This window comes from Oreochromis niloticus, linkage group LG6 (assembly GCF_001858045.2).
Source record: "Oreochromis niloticus isolate F11D_XX linkage group LG6, O_niloticus_UMD_NMBU, whole genome shotgun sequence".
NCBI lineage: Eukaryota > Metazoa > Chordata > Actinopteri > Cichliformes > Cichlidae > Oreochromis > Oreochromis niloticus.
This window is the reverse complement of record NC_031971.2, coordinates 7,317,626-7,334,486: the sequence shown is the minus strand read 5'-3', so window position 1 is coordinate 7,334,486 and position 16,861 is coordinate 7,317,626. Positions and strand designations below refer to the sequence as shown.

The window sequence follows — 16,861 nt, the reverse complement described above, 5'->3', positions numbered from 1 at the left end:
TAATCTGACATCAGAACAGATGTTGTGTGGGATCCGCTGCTGCTGCTGCAGACCTTTTTCAGTGACAGTCATCTGTGCCTGCTGTCTCCAGCGTGTCTTCAACCATGCAGCGATGTGAAGCCCCCCCCCCTTTTAGTGTGAGAAGCTAAATGGCTGCTGAGACGCTATACAAGCAAATGTTTTATGTTGTGGAAACGTAAAGGAAAATATACAAAGAGTTGCTTTTCATAATGATTTGACCTTTTGAGTGACAAAGCTGTGTCAGATTATAATTGTCCACCTGATGTTATTTATGAATATCAAAAACGAAGTCTCACAGCAATGACTTTATTGGTGTGAACACAGGCCGACAGTCAAAAAGAAGAAACCCTCTGGCGTAAAACTAAATCATGGAAATGTTATGTACAGTAACGTTTTTAAAACCCAAAACAGTCTGCTGTGCAACATTCAAACATCCATTCAAATTCCACAAATAAGAGGATTTTAAAATAAAGGAAAAATATAGAATCATCACTCTATTTTCTGTTCATTTGTCTGCTCCAAGTCATGGGAGTAGCAGCACTCGTCTCCGTGTGTACATGTTCCCTGAAAGACAAAAATAAAGAAATACTCATGAAAGCTGTTGGATTGTGATGTAGTAACGTCTGAACAGCCAGCGGTATGTTTTGGCTGTGGCTGCCGAGGCAGCGCGCAGCTTCTCTGGCAGGAAACCAGCAGTGTGTGGCGACCTGCCAAAGCAACCTATGGAGAAGACTAATTCGTCAGCATGAGTCTGCCGTTTCATTTTCCGCCCAGGACATCGAGACTTTACGGGACTAATTAGTATTTAGGTAATTGCCTGCCTTTAATTCAGAAGGACTTGTGTGTGCCAACAGTATGATAAAGAACCCGACGTGCTGAAGCGATCCTCACCTGCAGCGACTCCGTCAGCTGCTGCAACAGTAACAATGCTTTCTGCTCTTCCTCTCATTTTACTGTGCCGTGCACAAACATAATTCTAAATGTTAAACAAGCAAAAACCCTTTTCACGTACTCCTAGTTTGTGAGAAAAGAATTTATTTATGTTTTTTTTCTTTTAAACAACAGTTACCTCATGACGCTTTATATGGCAAGGTAAAGATCCTACAGCAATACAGAGAAAACCCCCGTATGAGGGGTGGGCAGCCTTTTGCACAGATGGCCTCTTAGCTTTAAATGTCCAGCAGCCAGAAGAACAGCATCATTTTGGTCTCCAACAACTCATTACCAAAATGTTATGCTATGTTCACCAGCTTCACCAGCTTCACCTTCAGTTTAGTGGGATGCAGGTAAAAGCGCCATTTAAGAGTTTTTAATGTTAAAAAAATGTGTGTATTTAAGTTGTGTTTAGTAAATCTGACCTGTTTGAACTTCTTGCAGGGGAAGGTCTTGAGCTGAGAAGAGTCGGTGATCTGGTTCTTTCTCTTGTTCTGGAACTTTTTCCTCTTGTCTTGCAGGTCAGCAGAGATTCCACCACTGAAGGAGAGAACAAATGGGGAGAAAGATTAATGGGAAACAAGAGAAAAGTGAATAAAAAATAAATAAACGAGTGGAGATGATAGAAGGAGCAACATGTGCAAGAAACAAAGCACACTGGGAGAACATGAACATAGCTTTTTTTTCTCCAAAGAGAAAATCAGGACTATTTTAAGTAACTAATAAAACTAATTCAGGGTATTTAATTTTTTGGGTTCCTATGAGGGCAATCTCAAAAGTAAGGTCTCCTATCATTTTAGAAATACAAACAATCGTTTATTTTCAATAATATTTACATCATTTTAAAGGTTGAAGAATTATTTATTTTTCTACATAATCACCATTTCAGTCGCTGCATTTTTGTAGACGCTGTGGCAGTTTTACAATGCACATGTCGTACCCGCTCGCTGCACCACAGAATCACCTTCCGGACAAATATTCTTTCAACTTTAGGAACAGGTGGTAGTCACTGGGCCAAGTCCGGACTGTAGGGTGGGTGGGAGATAAAGTTTCAACCAAAGTTTTGCAGGAGTGACAGTTTGACGAGCGATGTGCGGACGCGCGTAGTCGTGGAGAATGCTTACGCCCTTGGTCAACATTCCTCTTCTCTGGTTCTGAATTGCCCTTCTGAGTTTTTTTTAATGTTTCACAGTGCCTGTCAGCATTTATTGTGGCAGAAAGTCAACCAACAATACCCCCTTTCAGTCCCAAAACACAGTTGTGCACTGCGCACACTTGGCGGTAGCGTTCAACAAGAGCTCCATTTTCACAGGGCTGCCAAGCCAAGATTGAGCATCCCAGCGAAGCTGCGCATGCTTGTTTGGGAGTGGAAGAAGCACCGATCACAACAGTGTGGCGAACAGCCGTACGTACAGTTTCTCTACGTCACCGCTGCTTTGGAGACCTTACTTTTGGGATTGCCCTCGTATTTCTGTTGTGTTTTGTGCGTCTTTGCAGTTTTTTCTTAAGTTGCAGTGCGTTTGACCACTCAAGGCCACCGTACTTCTTGATTCAACTGACACACATTTTATTTGCTTTGGACACATCAGCATGTGACACTTGTGACCTCTGGACTATTAAAAAACAAAAAACAAGAAAAAAAACAAACAAACACTTGTTACCCAGCTTTGGCGCGAGCTTTGGGTCCCCAGAAGGCCTGAGGATTCTCCTGGAACCGGGTCAGGTGCCGCTTACGGGACTGAGGGTTGGCGTCCTCCCTTACAGTAAAACAGGCCTCAAAGCTACAAACACACAAATATTATAGATCTGCAGGTTAGGCTGTGCATTTTTCAGAGACAGTGGAATCTTTTAAAGCGGTAAATGTGCTCCTGTTTCATGATGGCTCAAAGTGGCCTCACCTGGGCTCAGTGGAGAGGATCTTGAATGCGGGGCTGGTCGGAGATAATTTCTCCCTCTTCACAGGGTTGATTTTCTCCTGCAGCAGATCATCAAACATGCACGTGTGACTTTAAAAGATGTGTTACACGATTCTGAATAAGCATGTTCACTTTTTATTTAATGTCGACATTTCCAGGAGGACATGGAAATGTTTAAGCAACAACAGCGTGTGGCTGTGTTCGGGATTACTAAAAATAGCTTTTCTTCTTCTCCTGTAAAGTTTACCCAGCATCGCATGATGTCCCAGATGGCTGCAGGAGGAGCGTCTGTTTTGATAGCGTTTTTACAGGCGTGAGAGAGGGAGACCCTGTGACCAGCATGGAGGAGAGCAGACCTGAAAAGAGTGAGAGAGAGGAAGGATGCTCTGATGATTCAGCTTGTGACAAATGTGAGAGGAGGAAGGTTTTCCCTACAGACAGACAAACTGAAAGCCACGGGTAAGATATTTTTTTCCTCCTGGAATCACTGAAAACAAACAAATCTGGACATCCACACATACACGAGAATAACCTAAACAACAAGGTAGTAAATGCAACAGACTCAGTGTTAGATATAAATGGATGAGGAGAGCTTTAAAAAGGGGGGGCAGCTATGCTCATTTCCAACTCCATATTTTTTTAAGGATTATACTGGAGCTTTGTATGATTGACAGTTTAAAATAATTAAAATATTCTAATTAATTTGATCCAGGGCTTTGGTGCAGCACCCAAGTTCATCGTCTGTCTGAAAGAAGCCATTTCAGCTCCCTTGCCTTCACCCCCCTCCCCTTTCAGGATTGTTTCTTCTGATTGGCTCACCCTTGCAAACAAAAGATTGCAACAGCAGGTGGCATGTCTCAGTCAAAGCTGTGTGTCAGAGATTTCGATATCAATGTTTGATATGTCGTGTGGTCAGAGATGCTTTTTCAAGTTACTGCTTACTTCCTTCTTTCTATCTGCAAAGAGTGTGAGTGTGTGAGTGTGTGTGTGTGTGTGTGTGTGTTACAAAGTGCTTTGTAACCTTTCTGGGTGTGTGACGTCTTTCTGAAGAATAAATTTTGCTGTCACTGACAATTGTCTGATAAAATAAAACCTTTTTTTTAAGACAGTAGTGTCTAACAGTGTCTCTGTGTAGTTACACAATTACACATTTGCAGAGAGCTCTTTCACAGTAAAGCTGTATCAACAAGCGAAGCGAAGCGGCAATCAGAGAGCGTGCGAACAACACTCCACGATCAAAAATGACTGCGGGCGAAATAACCGCTGCCAACTGCTTCAAAGTGACATGCATCGAGTGAATCACTTCCTGTGTGGTCGCAGCTTACAACCTACAACTAATTTTGTAGTTAAGAAAGCATGAGTTGTAAGTCTTTAGGAAATGCATACAAACCATCAGTTGATGCAAAAAGTGTGTGTGTGTGTGTGTGTGTGAGAGTGTGTGAGTGTGTGTGTGTGTGTGTACCTAAACTGGAGCAGGGGTGGAGTATTGCAGTGTATTGTGCTGCTCAGATTGTCCACAGTGTAATAAAGCGGCACATCCTCCAGCTCCTGAAACACAGAGCACGTCACAGGCAATGAAGCTTTAGTCTGACAGGAAACTACGACTGAAACGTGATCACAGTCTGTATCTCACACAACAAAAAGCCGACCAACCACACCCACGGGACAATCCCATTAAATAGCACCTGTTCCAGCAGTGAGACCATATATAAGAAGGGGAATGAGTACCTCCGTCACCATGCTCAGCACGCCCTCGATACGTTTAGATGTCCCAAACCTGGAAGGGTTCCCTGACACGGCAGACAAAACCTTCTGGACGAACTCCAGGTCGTGGATGGACTCTGCCCAGATCGGACCACCCAGCTGCAAAGAGGACAGGTACGGGCTTCAATTGGAGTTTTATGCATGCACACACAGTAACAACCAGAAACAAGCAGGCCAGTTTATGGACATTTAAACCATTTAAGTCCGTGATTCCCAAAGTGTGTGCTGGGGAACCCTGGTGAGTCGCAGAGGTACTGCAGGTAGTCAGCTTGAAACTACTCACATCTATGTGAAGATACACATTTATATTAATTTATTTATTTCAATAAAAACTGAATTAAAGCTGGTAACAGCAGGTGGTTAGTTTGTGATATTACTCTTTACTCCAACCTAAACTGGAGTATATTGAAGTTGATGACCAGTTTGGCAGGTGTGTTGCTTTAACACGGTGCATGTGACTGGGTAGCATTAGCAGTTTATATCCAACAGCCAGAGATTTTTATGTTTCTTGAATGAAAATTTCAATGAATCCATCATTCTCTCTTGTATTTTGATTAGAGTGAAGACTGAAGCTTGGGTGGGCCCCGTGGGATTTTCTGGTTTTAAGTGGGCCGCTGCACCCTTGACTTTAAAGTCATTTTAACAAAACTTTAATGGGAGAAAAAAAAGTCAGCTACCTTTACATTTGTTCCCAAATACAATATAACCACATTTCAGTCAGAACCTCTACAGTCAGACTGTTTTGTTCCATCTGCAGTCATTTATGTGGCCACTTTATGTGACCGCTCTGTTCTGGGACCTGTCACGTGGAAACCCAGGTGAGAGGACAGAGCAGTCATAAATGACTAACACATTTTATAGAAATGCTCATTTCACTTCCCAGCAGCACTTAGCACCTCCCCACAGTGCCAAAACTAGTACCAAATGGTTTGCCAACCATGCTATTACTGTGCTCGATTAGCGTAAACCCCACACAGAATCTGTGGAGTATTTTCAAGAGGAAGATCCACCCAACAAGCTGAAGGCAGCTGTCAAAGCAACCTGGGCTTCAGTAACACCTCAGCAGGGCCACAAGCTGATCGCCTCCATACAGTAATATGTGGTAAGGAGGAGGACCAGCCAAGTACTGTGAATGTATCAGTGATCATATGCTTGAGAAGGGGGACATTTCTGCAAATCCTAGAAGCCATAACCACCAAAAGAAGAACTGTAACCCAGAGCGAATACTAGCACACTGACGCGATGTGTTTGTGCATCACCTGATGTCTCTGTCCGCAGTGCTCACACTCTGGTCCAACCGGTGGCCCAGTGGCAGCAGAATACTTCATGCTGAAATCAAACAGACATCGACTTTACCGCACGCAGTGATCATCAAGTAACACAGAGGGGTTCTCTGAACAGCAAACCTCACGTTTAATAGTAAAGCATTTAGCCAAGCATCCATCCACGGCTCCTTGCTTAAGATGTAGGTTTCTACTTGTTTTAACTCAACCTTTAAGAATTTTCCAGAAACACCAGGACTGAGGACTTTATTTCAGGCCGCCAGTTTGCTGATGAGCACACCTCGACTGAACCATCACACACAGAACCTCATTAGAAGCAGCAGCAGAGTGTTTAGTGTCTCACTGTTTTCCGTTGCTTGTTCTCCTGCCCATTCTCTGCAAGTGGAAAGCCCCACAGCCGACACAGTTGTACACCAGCGCCTGCTTACTGCAACAAAGAGAGACAGGACTCAACTGCAGTGTCATTTTGTGTTTCAATACTGAGCACATCAGTCATAATATCATCTTTTAGTGTCACGTACCCAGATTTCTATTATTCTATTAGCACTTTACTTTTATTCTCACAAATCCCCCTACTGCTGTTACTTTGTGCATTTGTTGCTGCAGTGACCCAGTTTCAGGATCATTCATCTTTCATCACACAGTATAGATCAGCCTTTGTTAGCAGACAGTGCGTGCATGTGTGTGAGCGAGCACCTGGCTGAGTTTTTGACTGTAGCCTGTCCTGTGAAGACGCGGACGAAGACCCGAATGTAAAAGTCGACGCTGACGGACAGCAGGGGCTGGATGTATCGCTGGTACACTCCCGCCCTCTGGTCCAAACTGTGCAGGATGACTCGCAGAGCCTAGAGTTCAAAGATGGAGAGAGGCACGTATTCAGCACTTTTTTCTCTTGCTGTGAAAATCTGGAAAACATCTCGGATCTGTTTACAGGGATGTGAGGAAATTATAAATTAATATGTTGGATAAGAAGTTTTATTCGGCTGCAGAGGGGTTCTTTTTCATCATATCAAATAGAATTTATGAGGTTTTTTTAATGATCTGTGCATTTATATTCCATTACTGCCACTCGCAGATAGAAAAGGTGTGAATTCTACTTCTGTGTGGAAAACTACTTGTGCTATATGCAGCATGAAATCAGATCATGATAGCACATGAGAAGGTGGGAAAAAGAAGAAAAGACCTTTATGAGAACATGACATGTTCTGGCTGTGGTGCAAACACATTCACCAGTTGCTCTTTTCTTGTATTTCTGCCAAAGAAAATATTCAACACGAACGGCGTTGCCTACACGACGCCTCTTTGGATGGCTGCCCAAGTATACCGTGTAATTTATTGTTATTCATCTGGATCCCACTGAGACAGCTGCATGTTTGACTTAGATGACTCGATAAGCCCTTCACCCTTATTTTAAAATCTCAAAAAGCCACCTACAGGTCTTCCTGTCTCATGTTTCCCTACAGGCAGGTAACAGTCATGGCAGTTCTCGTGACTTTCACTCATCAAATAAATGTAAAATTTATCCTTCTGCTTTTCAAACATGTAAAATTGTGTGGTATATAGAGATATTTTATGTGTCTTTTACTTTTTTCTGAATTTTCTGCATATATTTTTTGTTATTTTACTAATATTTAATTTCAATCCAATTCATTTTTATTTATATAGTGCCAAATCACAACAACAGTCTCCTTATATTATAAAGGTAAAGACCCTACAATAATACAGAGAAAACTCAAAAATCTGACGAAACAACAAAGCACTTAGTGATCGTAGGAAAGAAAAACTCCCTTTTAACAGGAAGAAACCTCCAGCAGAACCAGGCTCAGGGAGGCGCAGCCATCTCCTGTGACCCGTTGGGATGAGGGGAAGAGACGAGACGAAGGCATAGTGTGAACGTGATCCAAAGATTAATAATAACTAATAATTAAACACATAATGACTTTAGAAGAAACACCCAGTGGATCAGGGGAAGCCCCGAGCAGCCAAGCCCTATTGCAGCATATCTAAGGGAGGATTCAGGGTCACCTGACCCAACCCTAACTTTATCCCTTATCAAAAAGGAAAGTTTTAAGCCTAATCTTAAAGGTAGAGGGTGTTTGTCTCCCAAATCTCAACAGGAAGGGGAACCACAAGTAAGTCTGCAGTCTGAGAGTGAAGTGATCTACTGGGGTGATGCAGTACTCTGAGGTTTTTAAGATAACATGGGGGATGATTATTAAAGATCTTTAATGCCCTGGATTCAACAGGGAGCCAATGAAGGGAAGCCAAAATAGGAGAAATATGCTCTCTCTTTCTAGTCCCTGTCAGTACTCTCGCTGCAGCATTTTGGATCAACTGAAGGCTTTTCAGGCAGTTTTCTAATTACATGTAATAAAAAAGTCAATCGTGAGTCTCTCATCCTGAAACTGACTCCAACATCTTGGACTGCAGCTGGTGACGGCTGTCCTGGTGATCCATTACTAGCCAGAGGTCCAACTTATACTGTACCTGAAGCAAGTGCAGGCTTGATGCCTTCAGGTTGAACAGGGAGTAGAGTCACTATCTGCAGTCCAAAATGGAGGAGCTGGAGATGATCCACAAGAAGAGGAACTTCTGGAGAAGTAGCCAATCATTGCTCTGCGATTTCTTTTCCCAAAGTGTACACACTGAAGGATTATAACCTCAGAAGATCGCAACAAGAATAAAATATCACACGTTTTTAACGTCACAAAATCTCACTTGGCTAAATTGAATGTACGATTCCTTACAGCGTCACCGTCTCACTCAGATACATTCTGCATGCTCACACACACTAATGCAAACATGACTCTACATGTACTGCATGTGTCATTTTCACATTTCTGAGAGTGAGCCAGAGTGTGAGAGAGTGTGTGTGTGTTTGTGTGTATACTCTGTGCCCTCACCATTTCATGACAATATTTGGCTTTGATGGAGACTGAACCGTATTTGCTGTAGCAAGTCTCTCCACTGTTTCCTGCCATCACTGCCATGTCTGTACATGTTATACATAAAAGACCTGAGAGAGAGAAGGGGGGGGGGAGAAGACAAGAAATCTAAAAGACTGAAAGTTTAACCATGTAGATTAGACATCATACATGTATACAAAAGACACACACACACACACACACACACACACTATCTGCTTTGTGACAAGCAAGGTGATTTTGACACTTAAAAAGGATCAAACCAAACAAGAATTATTTCACTAACAATCTCTCGCCCACTTCTGATCAGCTGCCAAACTGATTCTATGGTGAATTTTGAGAAGTAATCTGAATTCACTTCAGATGAAACACAGTGTTGAAAACAGCTCCGTGTGCCGTCAGCTTCTACCTCCGTTATTGGGCTACGTACCACAGGCAATTAAGGTGGCAGTAATTAAGCCGTCCCTTAAAAGGCCGTCACTTGACCGAGTTCCTTAATGTACGATCTTTACTATGGAATATAAAGATCCTAGAGGTGGCTGTTGTTGTGATTTGGTGCTATAGAAATCAAATTTAATTGAAACTTTCAGCCAGTTAACATTTAGTCTATCACACACGCACCATGCTGTTGGCTTTTTGAAAGACTGCATACATGCATGTGTCAGCAGCCTCTGCACTAGTTAAATACCTGAAGTTACTACAGTTATCTGAAACTTTCAACATCCGTCAAAGTCATGAAAGCTAGAAGAAGAGCTGCTACAGTGAACTACCCACCTCCTTCACTGACAGCCTGCACGGCAGCATCCAGGAAAGAGGTCGGGCTACCGTAGGGATCCAGATCAATGACGTCATAGCGATCCTTCTTCCCTCGCATGTCATACATCAGCATGCTGTGTTTAAAACCCGGGAGAGAAACTTTTATTTATTTTAAATGGTAAATTTGGATAAAAGCAAAAAAAAAAAAAAAAGATCTTCATGACAAATGTGAACAAGAGGTCAAAGGTAAAGAATGAAGGACAATGAAAACAAGAAAAGTATGGGGGAGAAGAAGATGGTACTGAACAGTGGAGCTGATAAAAGTGTGAAGTAAAGCAGCAGAACATGCTGACTAGTCATACCTGGCATCTCTGCAGCTGGCCTGGAGCAGGTGGCTCACTCCGTTGTACTGGGCATTCCTGGCGATCAGAGCCGCCGCCTTAGCAGAGAAGTCGTTGGCAGTGACGCTCTGCAGGCCTGGGACTTCCAGAGCAAAACGCACCGAGCGCAAACCAGATGCTGCTAGGCCCTCCAGGACACGCAGACCATGCTGACACAAAAGGTTTGGGGAAACACACTTAATGTTTCACAAAGAAACACACACGCACTTTTTGGCCTCTTGGCAGCAACAGAAACAAGTCCTGAACACGAAAATTACACATCACTGGCCAATAATTACGAGCTCTTTAATCAAAGAGTTGCTTTACGTTTTTGAAAATACACCACAACCTCCAAATATATGGTGTAGTAGTCTCTGATATAATTCAGGTGTTCCCATCACTTCCATGGCCACAGGTGTATAAAAACAAGCAAATTTGTGGGAACAGTTTGGGGATGGCCCCTTCCTGTTCCAGCATGACTGCACATCAGTGCACAAAGCAAAGTCAATAAAGATATGGATGAGCGAGTTTGGTGTGGAATAAGTTGACTGGCCTTCACAGAATCCTGACCTCAACTCGACAGAACACCTTTGGGATGAATTAGAGTGGAGACTGTTAGCCAGGGCTTCTCATCCAATATCTGCGTCTCACCTCACAAATGCACTTCTGCAAGAATGCTCAAAAATTCCCATAAACACTCCTAAACCTTGAGGAAAGTTTTCCCACGAGAGAGCAATATAGTTTACAGTTACAACTACATTTACTCTCATTTTGCTTCATTTTGGTCTCCAATAACTCGATAATAACAATAAAAAAAGAATCCAACTCTTTAACAACAACATTCTTCACTGAGCTCATGATTGATCATCGACTCTGCAAAAGAATGTAAAGACTGACTGGAAGACACAGAAACAGTGCTGAGGAGAATTTTATGTTTACTTATGTGGAACAACTCTTCAATTTTCCCAGGTCAATTCATAACTGCTGAAACAGAAAATGTGAAAATGTTGTTACCTTTGTGTACATATTCCCTCAAAAAAACATTTTCATTTTAAAGCTGGTCGCTGCTCTCAGGTTTTTCCTTCCTTATTGAGAACTAATCAACTCAAAGTGAAACCGAAACTAATTAAAAAATGTGAGAGCTGTATTCAGGGAAAGCTGGGATCACCAGTAAATGTTCTAATTAAGAAAACAAAGACAAAAACCTTCAGTCTAATGACACTAATGAGATTATTTCAACTTCATGACATGTTTTGAAGTTTCTTGAAAATGATCCAATTGCCTCTCGACCACTTGTAGCCCCCAAAGTGTGAAACTGGCCTTTATGGAAGGATTTTCCACTGGAACCAGTGCATATCATTTTAGCATGGGAGGTACTTTTGGGCAGTAATAACGGTTTTAGATACAGAACCATTCACATAGAAATACAAGTACACCACTTGTTCTGCCCGGCCTTGTTCATGTTCGTTATCATCCTGAAGTATTTAATGTCATTTCCTGTGTGAGGAGCGATGTTACGGGTCAACAGGTCATTTTATTGGAGCCAAATGTTTTCAGATGGTATTTATTTAACTTCCACATGTGAATAAATCAGTTTCTTCAACTGTAGGATTTATGCCCACCTGGTGAAATAAATCATATGCATGAACAAAATCTTCTAAACTAGAAGCTGGATACATGTACCATTAAAATTCTGCATTTGTATTCATACATAGCAATAAAAGTCTGTTGGTGTGCAACCGCACTAAAAGAAGACTTACATACCTCACATTTCTCCCCCACAGCTGCCTTTACAGCTGGCTCCTCTGATCCGTTTTTCTCCTCCGCCTGTGCCTCGGCCTCGTTCGTCTCCTCTGACAGAGAGACCACCACCCTCTCCTGTTCGCCTGGCACCACCACCTTCACCCCTCGCTGAGCCAGCAACTCTCTCGCAAACTCTGTGATCACAGCACATCTGGAAAGAAGAAAGGGATTGTTTACTTCTAAATGCACACGTGAGAGAAAAATGAGAACGGGTTCCAGGCAGAGCAGTAACTCTCAGGACCTTCTCTCTCCTTCAGACACAGCTCCTGTGACTACGTCCACACGGATGAATGACTAATAAGAAAGTTACAAAAAAAATTACAAATCCTGCCCTGTAGTTTCTTGTTGTTGTGGATCAATCTTTCCAAAGATGCTCAAACGAGGTTGTCAAACTGCAACAGAGTGATGAGTTTTCTATGTGAAGCCGTGTCCTGCTGAAGGTTTTAGGTTTTCAGACCCGAGTTGTACTCTGAAGTGTTCGTCTCTCAATACTACCTTGCATGGTACGATATGGTACGGTAGGGCTGTTCGATATAACGATATATATCGGATGACGATAGAAAAACGTCTATCGTTTCATTTTACGCTATCGTTTGTTTCGTGGTGTCGCAAAATAAACTGTTTACGGCAATATTTTTTCATCATTTTGATGGTCACTGTGGCTATATTAATTTCTTAAAGTTCTCTCTTTCTCTTATATTTAATATAACCACACTACGGACGGACAAGCGCTTGTTTTTTATGCGTTTTCGTTAGCAACAACGACGGTAAAACCACGGCGTGTCCGCTTGTTTATTTTCCACATAAACCTTTCACAATAAAGCTCAAGATCCTGTTGAGGCTTTTCAAAATAAAACGAGTCACGTGAAAGATGCAGAGTATTAACGGATGAGAAGCAAAAAAGAGCCGTCAGGTGCTAAAAAATAAACCTTAGACTCAAACGTTAGAACAGGCTTTTCCCCGCAGCACGCTGTGTAATAAATACTCACAAAGAAAACGGCGGCCACAACTTACGTCTAAAAATGTATAGTTCCATGCATCAGTTAAAACACTCGACTCCAGGTACACGACGCCCAGCTGGAAACACTTCACGCAAGTCGAGATGCCCGAGATTCACAGAATTTACAGGAAATGTTACATTTTTGTAATTTATATCGTTATATCGACGATAGATGTCTTAATATCGGGATATGAGATTTTGGTCATATCGCACAGCCCTATGGTACGGCACTTTTCTTTTCTTTTTTTTTAAATGGCAAGTTTTTAAAAGTTCATCCTATAAAAAATGAAAGATAAACGAAGCTCAGGAAATTTGTTGATTGTTTAACATTCCAAATACTTTTGAGGCCATTGTAGAAGCAATTTTTAACAATCTTCTCCCTGACCAGGGAAAGTCAGCAGCATTTCAGGGGTTTTTGTGACTTTTTCTATTAATTTACACACTTGTGTTTATGAAATGACAGGAAATGCACAGATTGTTACTGTACATAAAGGATGGATTAAGCCACTGGGATGTCACCATCTGATGAAAGTGAAATCCTGCCCCGAGGCAGGCCACTTCAGCACCGGGACTCTTCTACTACAATGTTAAATGATGCAGTGTTCACATTTTCCCAAACAGAATTGCACATTTTGAACAGTTTTCCACTTTGGCTCAGTCCATTTTAAACAGGCTTTGGCCCTGAGACAACAGCGTTTCTGGAGCATGTTCATCCCATGATTTAACCGCCAGTAGATAGCCCGCTGGAAGTGTTCCTGACCCCACGCAGTGGTTTTCATAAAAGAAACATGCCTGTTTCTAATGCAGTGCTGCCTGAGGGCATCCAGTAATGATTTATGGCCTTGTCCCTTCACACAGATATTTCTGTAATTTTACAGAATTTTTTTTTATTTTGATTATTTTCACAGATTGGTGAACCTCTGGCCAACTTTACTTCTGACAAACTCTGCCTCTCTAAGGTGCTCTTTTGATTCTCCATCATGTTACTGACCTGTTGCCAAATAACCTAATTAGTTGAAAAATGTTCCTCCAAGTGATTCTTTATGTTATCACTTACTTTTCAAGCCTTTTATTGCCCACAGCCCAACTTTTAAGATGTGCAATTGCCATAAAATTCAAAATGAGCAAATAATGTAATAAAATGTCTCTGTTTATGCACTAAAATATGTTTTTATTTACATTTCGCACAGGGTCCCAACTTTTTGCACTTGGGATTGTATACTGGTTTGTGTCTGTGTTGCTCTGGATAATTAATTAAACACAAGTTACTATAACAGAAACACAGGAAGAAGCGAGACCTCAGGACAGAGTCAATGCATGGATCATCCAAGCCATGAAAATAAAGAAACTGCATATGTTCACAGTGAATATGTTTGGAGAATACAAGCTATTTTAGTAGTATAATGGGCATGCTCGACACAATTACCACCTGCTGTAATTTGTTTTACAGAAGTAATATCCTTGTGCTAAACAAAACGCTGTATTTAGACCACATATTCCTACTAAACACACATGTCACAGTTCACTGAGTCATTTTAGTGTCAATGTTAGGTGGGTATACTTAAGGCTACAGCACAGGTTACAGGAGGAGGTACAGAGCTGCATTCTAGATTTAATCACAGCTACAAAATTCTGTCTTAATTACATAGCTACAGAGTTTAGCTTGTCCAACTCTCTGACATATAGACCCAACAAGTAGGGTCTTGTCTCTCTTTAATATACACGCTATGTTTCATAAAGTGTCAATGACATGGTCAAAACATGCTTATATCACATCTCAATGAGCCTGGAAAACCCTGGATTTAGACACCTTATTTTATCTAAATCACACTTTGACTGTTACTGTTCCACCTGAAATCAGTTTTACATTTAACATGGAGACAGTTGTGGATACTTTGCAAGTGGCGATAAAGGCCAAGTTCATACTCACGTTAAATCTCTGTTGAACTCCTGCACTGGGTTATAAAACACCTCATTGGCACTGGGGAATAAGATGGCTGCCTTTCCCTCTTTAACCACTGTCTCTCCTGGTAACAGTCCCACAGAAGGCGTCTTCTCCTGGTCACCTGTAGAGCTAGTGGCGGACTGGCCCGTGCCATCTGCTGTAGATTCAGCAGATGCGGCTGGAGGGTTAGATGCAGGAACTTCAGTTTCCATGAATCTCACTCCCCTGCTAGCAGCAGCTGCACTCCACCGAAATGCCTGTCCGGCTGAATGTGTGCGAGAGGGATGCAGGTGATGGGAGATGATGAAGGGGAACAGCCGGGCTGTCCGCACCAGCATAAAGCCACAATGGCTGCAATTAAACACACATTTAAAATGTCTTAAGTAGTATATTGGCTTGGGGGGAAAAAAAGAACCTCACAGTTTCCTCAATACAGACTTGAATCACACATATCTTCAATAAAGAGCCGTTACATGTGATTCTTAATGGTACACTACAGCCTTGGCAGTCATCAGATCTCAAAAAATTTGGGTCATTGTGTGTGACAGCACACACTACAACCATGACAATACCACATCAGTAGAGCTTGACTCGTCTGGAGTTCCTGCTTTTGAAGAATTAAAGGGTGTTCTGCTAGCATTGGTGGCCAAAACTCTGGATGCTGGTTTTTCCTTAGTCATAACATTGGATATCCAAGTCATCAGCTACATTAGCATTAGCACATTAACTCTGTTATAAACCAGATGATCTCTAGCTGATTTCTTTGAATGAGCAGCTGAGCAGGTGTTGATCACTTTTTTGATTAATAAAAATAAATGAAAGTGAGAGGTGCAATTGTCCTTGTTTTCTTAGAAAAGCTTTAAACGGTAAATAGGTTTTCTGACCGAACTTAGAAACTCATATTTCATTTGTGATGTGACAAAAAGCCACATACCTGAGCCTTTCCTTTCACTGGAGTGTAAATGAACACATTCATCTGCATTTTTGCAAACTGGTTTATCATGCTCATCAACATGTCAATGGTACCCTTTGAGTCCCCAGAGAAGTTTTAACTTTTTAAATGGCTTACACAGCAGTGCCGAGTACAGGCTAGCCCAGTCACTGATGGATTAAGACTCCTTCACCACTTTAATATGAAATATCCTCTAAAATGTACTTTAAACTCACCTTTGTAGGTCCTAGAGTTTAGTCGTTCAATAGAATAACAGTGAGTAAATCTCTGCTCCGTTAAACTGGAGCCGAAACGGATGCTACTACGGTAACGTTTCTGCATACAGCATACGTTATCGCCGCAAACTAATTAGCATGTTCACTAGCTAGGTTAAATAAGCAAAGGTTAAGCGCTTTTACCCGTGTCACCTCCTCTGCGTGGACACTGGCTCTCCTGTTTTCTCGGAAGTTTTATTTTTTTGTGTCCAAAGCAATGGGCACCCCTGTGCTGGCTGTTTACTTTCTGTTACACACCGCTTGCGGCTCGCTCTCACGTTAACACATGGAAGCTGCCATGTTTGAGGCGAGCGACTCTACGGAGGCCCGCGCGGGCAGAAAAGAGAGCGCTAAAAAGGCTTGCTCCCCGCCCCCTCCCCTCCCCACCGCCTACAGCCGTGTAATGTCAGGGAAACAGTGTAACGTGAGGACACATGAGAGAGGGTCTATCGCTCTGCCGCTGCGCAAACTGGCCTACTTTCCCCCGCAGTGAACATGCGAGGAAACTGGAAAACACATCAGTCTGCTTTCATGAATAATCTAATTTAATCTCACCGTGCCCGAAGTTAGTGATGCATTCTGATGAAAAGGCTAAACATAGCCTATGGATTAACTCAGACCTATGATGTGAGGAGATAAAAACTGCCTTAGAGAAAATAAGGTCAGCTCGGGTCAGTGCCGTGCGCCTGCACGCGTTGTACAGGAGCGGTAAATGAAATGTAGGTCGTTATTGCGTGAAAATGATGAGACAATTAAAAGCTTGCATTTGTGCTGCTCTTGACATTTTCTTGCAGATGACAATGCTGTCACACCCAGGGTGCTGTGAGGAGAGAGACAGCGTCAGGCGTGATTCATGTATGTATTTCCTGATAGGAAATACATACATGAATCATGTCTTATTTTTATTATAGAGAGCAAAGCTGGAAAGCT

At 42.2% G+C, this 16,861-nt stretch overlaps 1 protein-coding gene across 3 annotated transcripts; it reads right to left on the bottom strand.

Annotated features, from left to right (window-relative positions):
• Positions 1–308: 308 nt before the first annotated feature.
• Positions 309–16,270, bottom strand: trmt1 (tRNA methyltransferase 1). Of its 3 annotated transcripts, XM_019360308.2 has the most exons (17): positions 16,076–16,270; positions 15,893–15,903; positions 14,711–15,076; positions 11,742–11,931; positions 9,960–10,147; positions 9,616–9,731; positions 8,821–8,933; positions 6,614–6,762; positions 6,261–6,344; positions 5,894–5,963; positions 4,599–4,733; positions 4,333–4,418; positions 3,118–3,226; positions 2,853–2,929; positions 2,616–2,735; positions 1,380–1,494; positions 309–585 (listed from the first exon to the last, which is right to left on the bottom strand). In XM_019360308.2, the coding sequence occupies exons 3-17, from the start codon at positions 15,061–15,063 to the stop codon at positions 511–513; spliced, it is 1,980 nt and encodes a 659-aa protein (XP_019215853.1). In that variant the 5' UTR covers positions 15,064–15,076; positions 15,893–15,903; positions 16,076–16,270; the 3' UTR covers positions 309–510. The 3 variants fall into 3 exon arrangements, with proteins under 3 accessions (XP_019215853.1, XP_005458745.1, XP_025763891.1); XM_005458688.4 differs by lacking the exon at positions 15,893–15,903; XM_025908106.1 differs by lacking the exon at positions 16,076–16,270 and having other exon boundaries at positions 15,893–16,069.
• Between the last annotated feature and the right edge of the window lie 591 nt (positions 16,271–16,861).

Excerpts from the sequence above, each read along its gene's own strand:
- trmt1 (XM_019360308.2), bottom strand. The coding sequence starts at position 15,063 with ATGCTGGTGCGGACAGCCCGGCTGTTCCCCTTCATCATCTCCCATCAC. Across the intron at positions 10,148-11,741 it reads CTGTGGGGGAGAAATGTGAG|CATGGTCTGCGTGTCCTGGA; the intron begins GTATGTAAGTCT and ends CTTTTGTGTCAG. Across the intron at positions 5,964-6,260 it reads AGAACAAGCAACGGAAAACA|CATGAAGTATTCTGCTGCCA; the intron begins GTGAGACACTAA and ends GTTTGATTTCAG.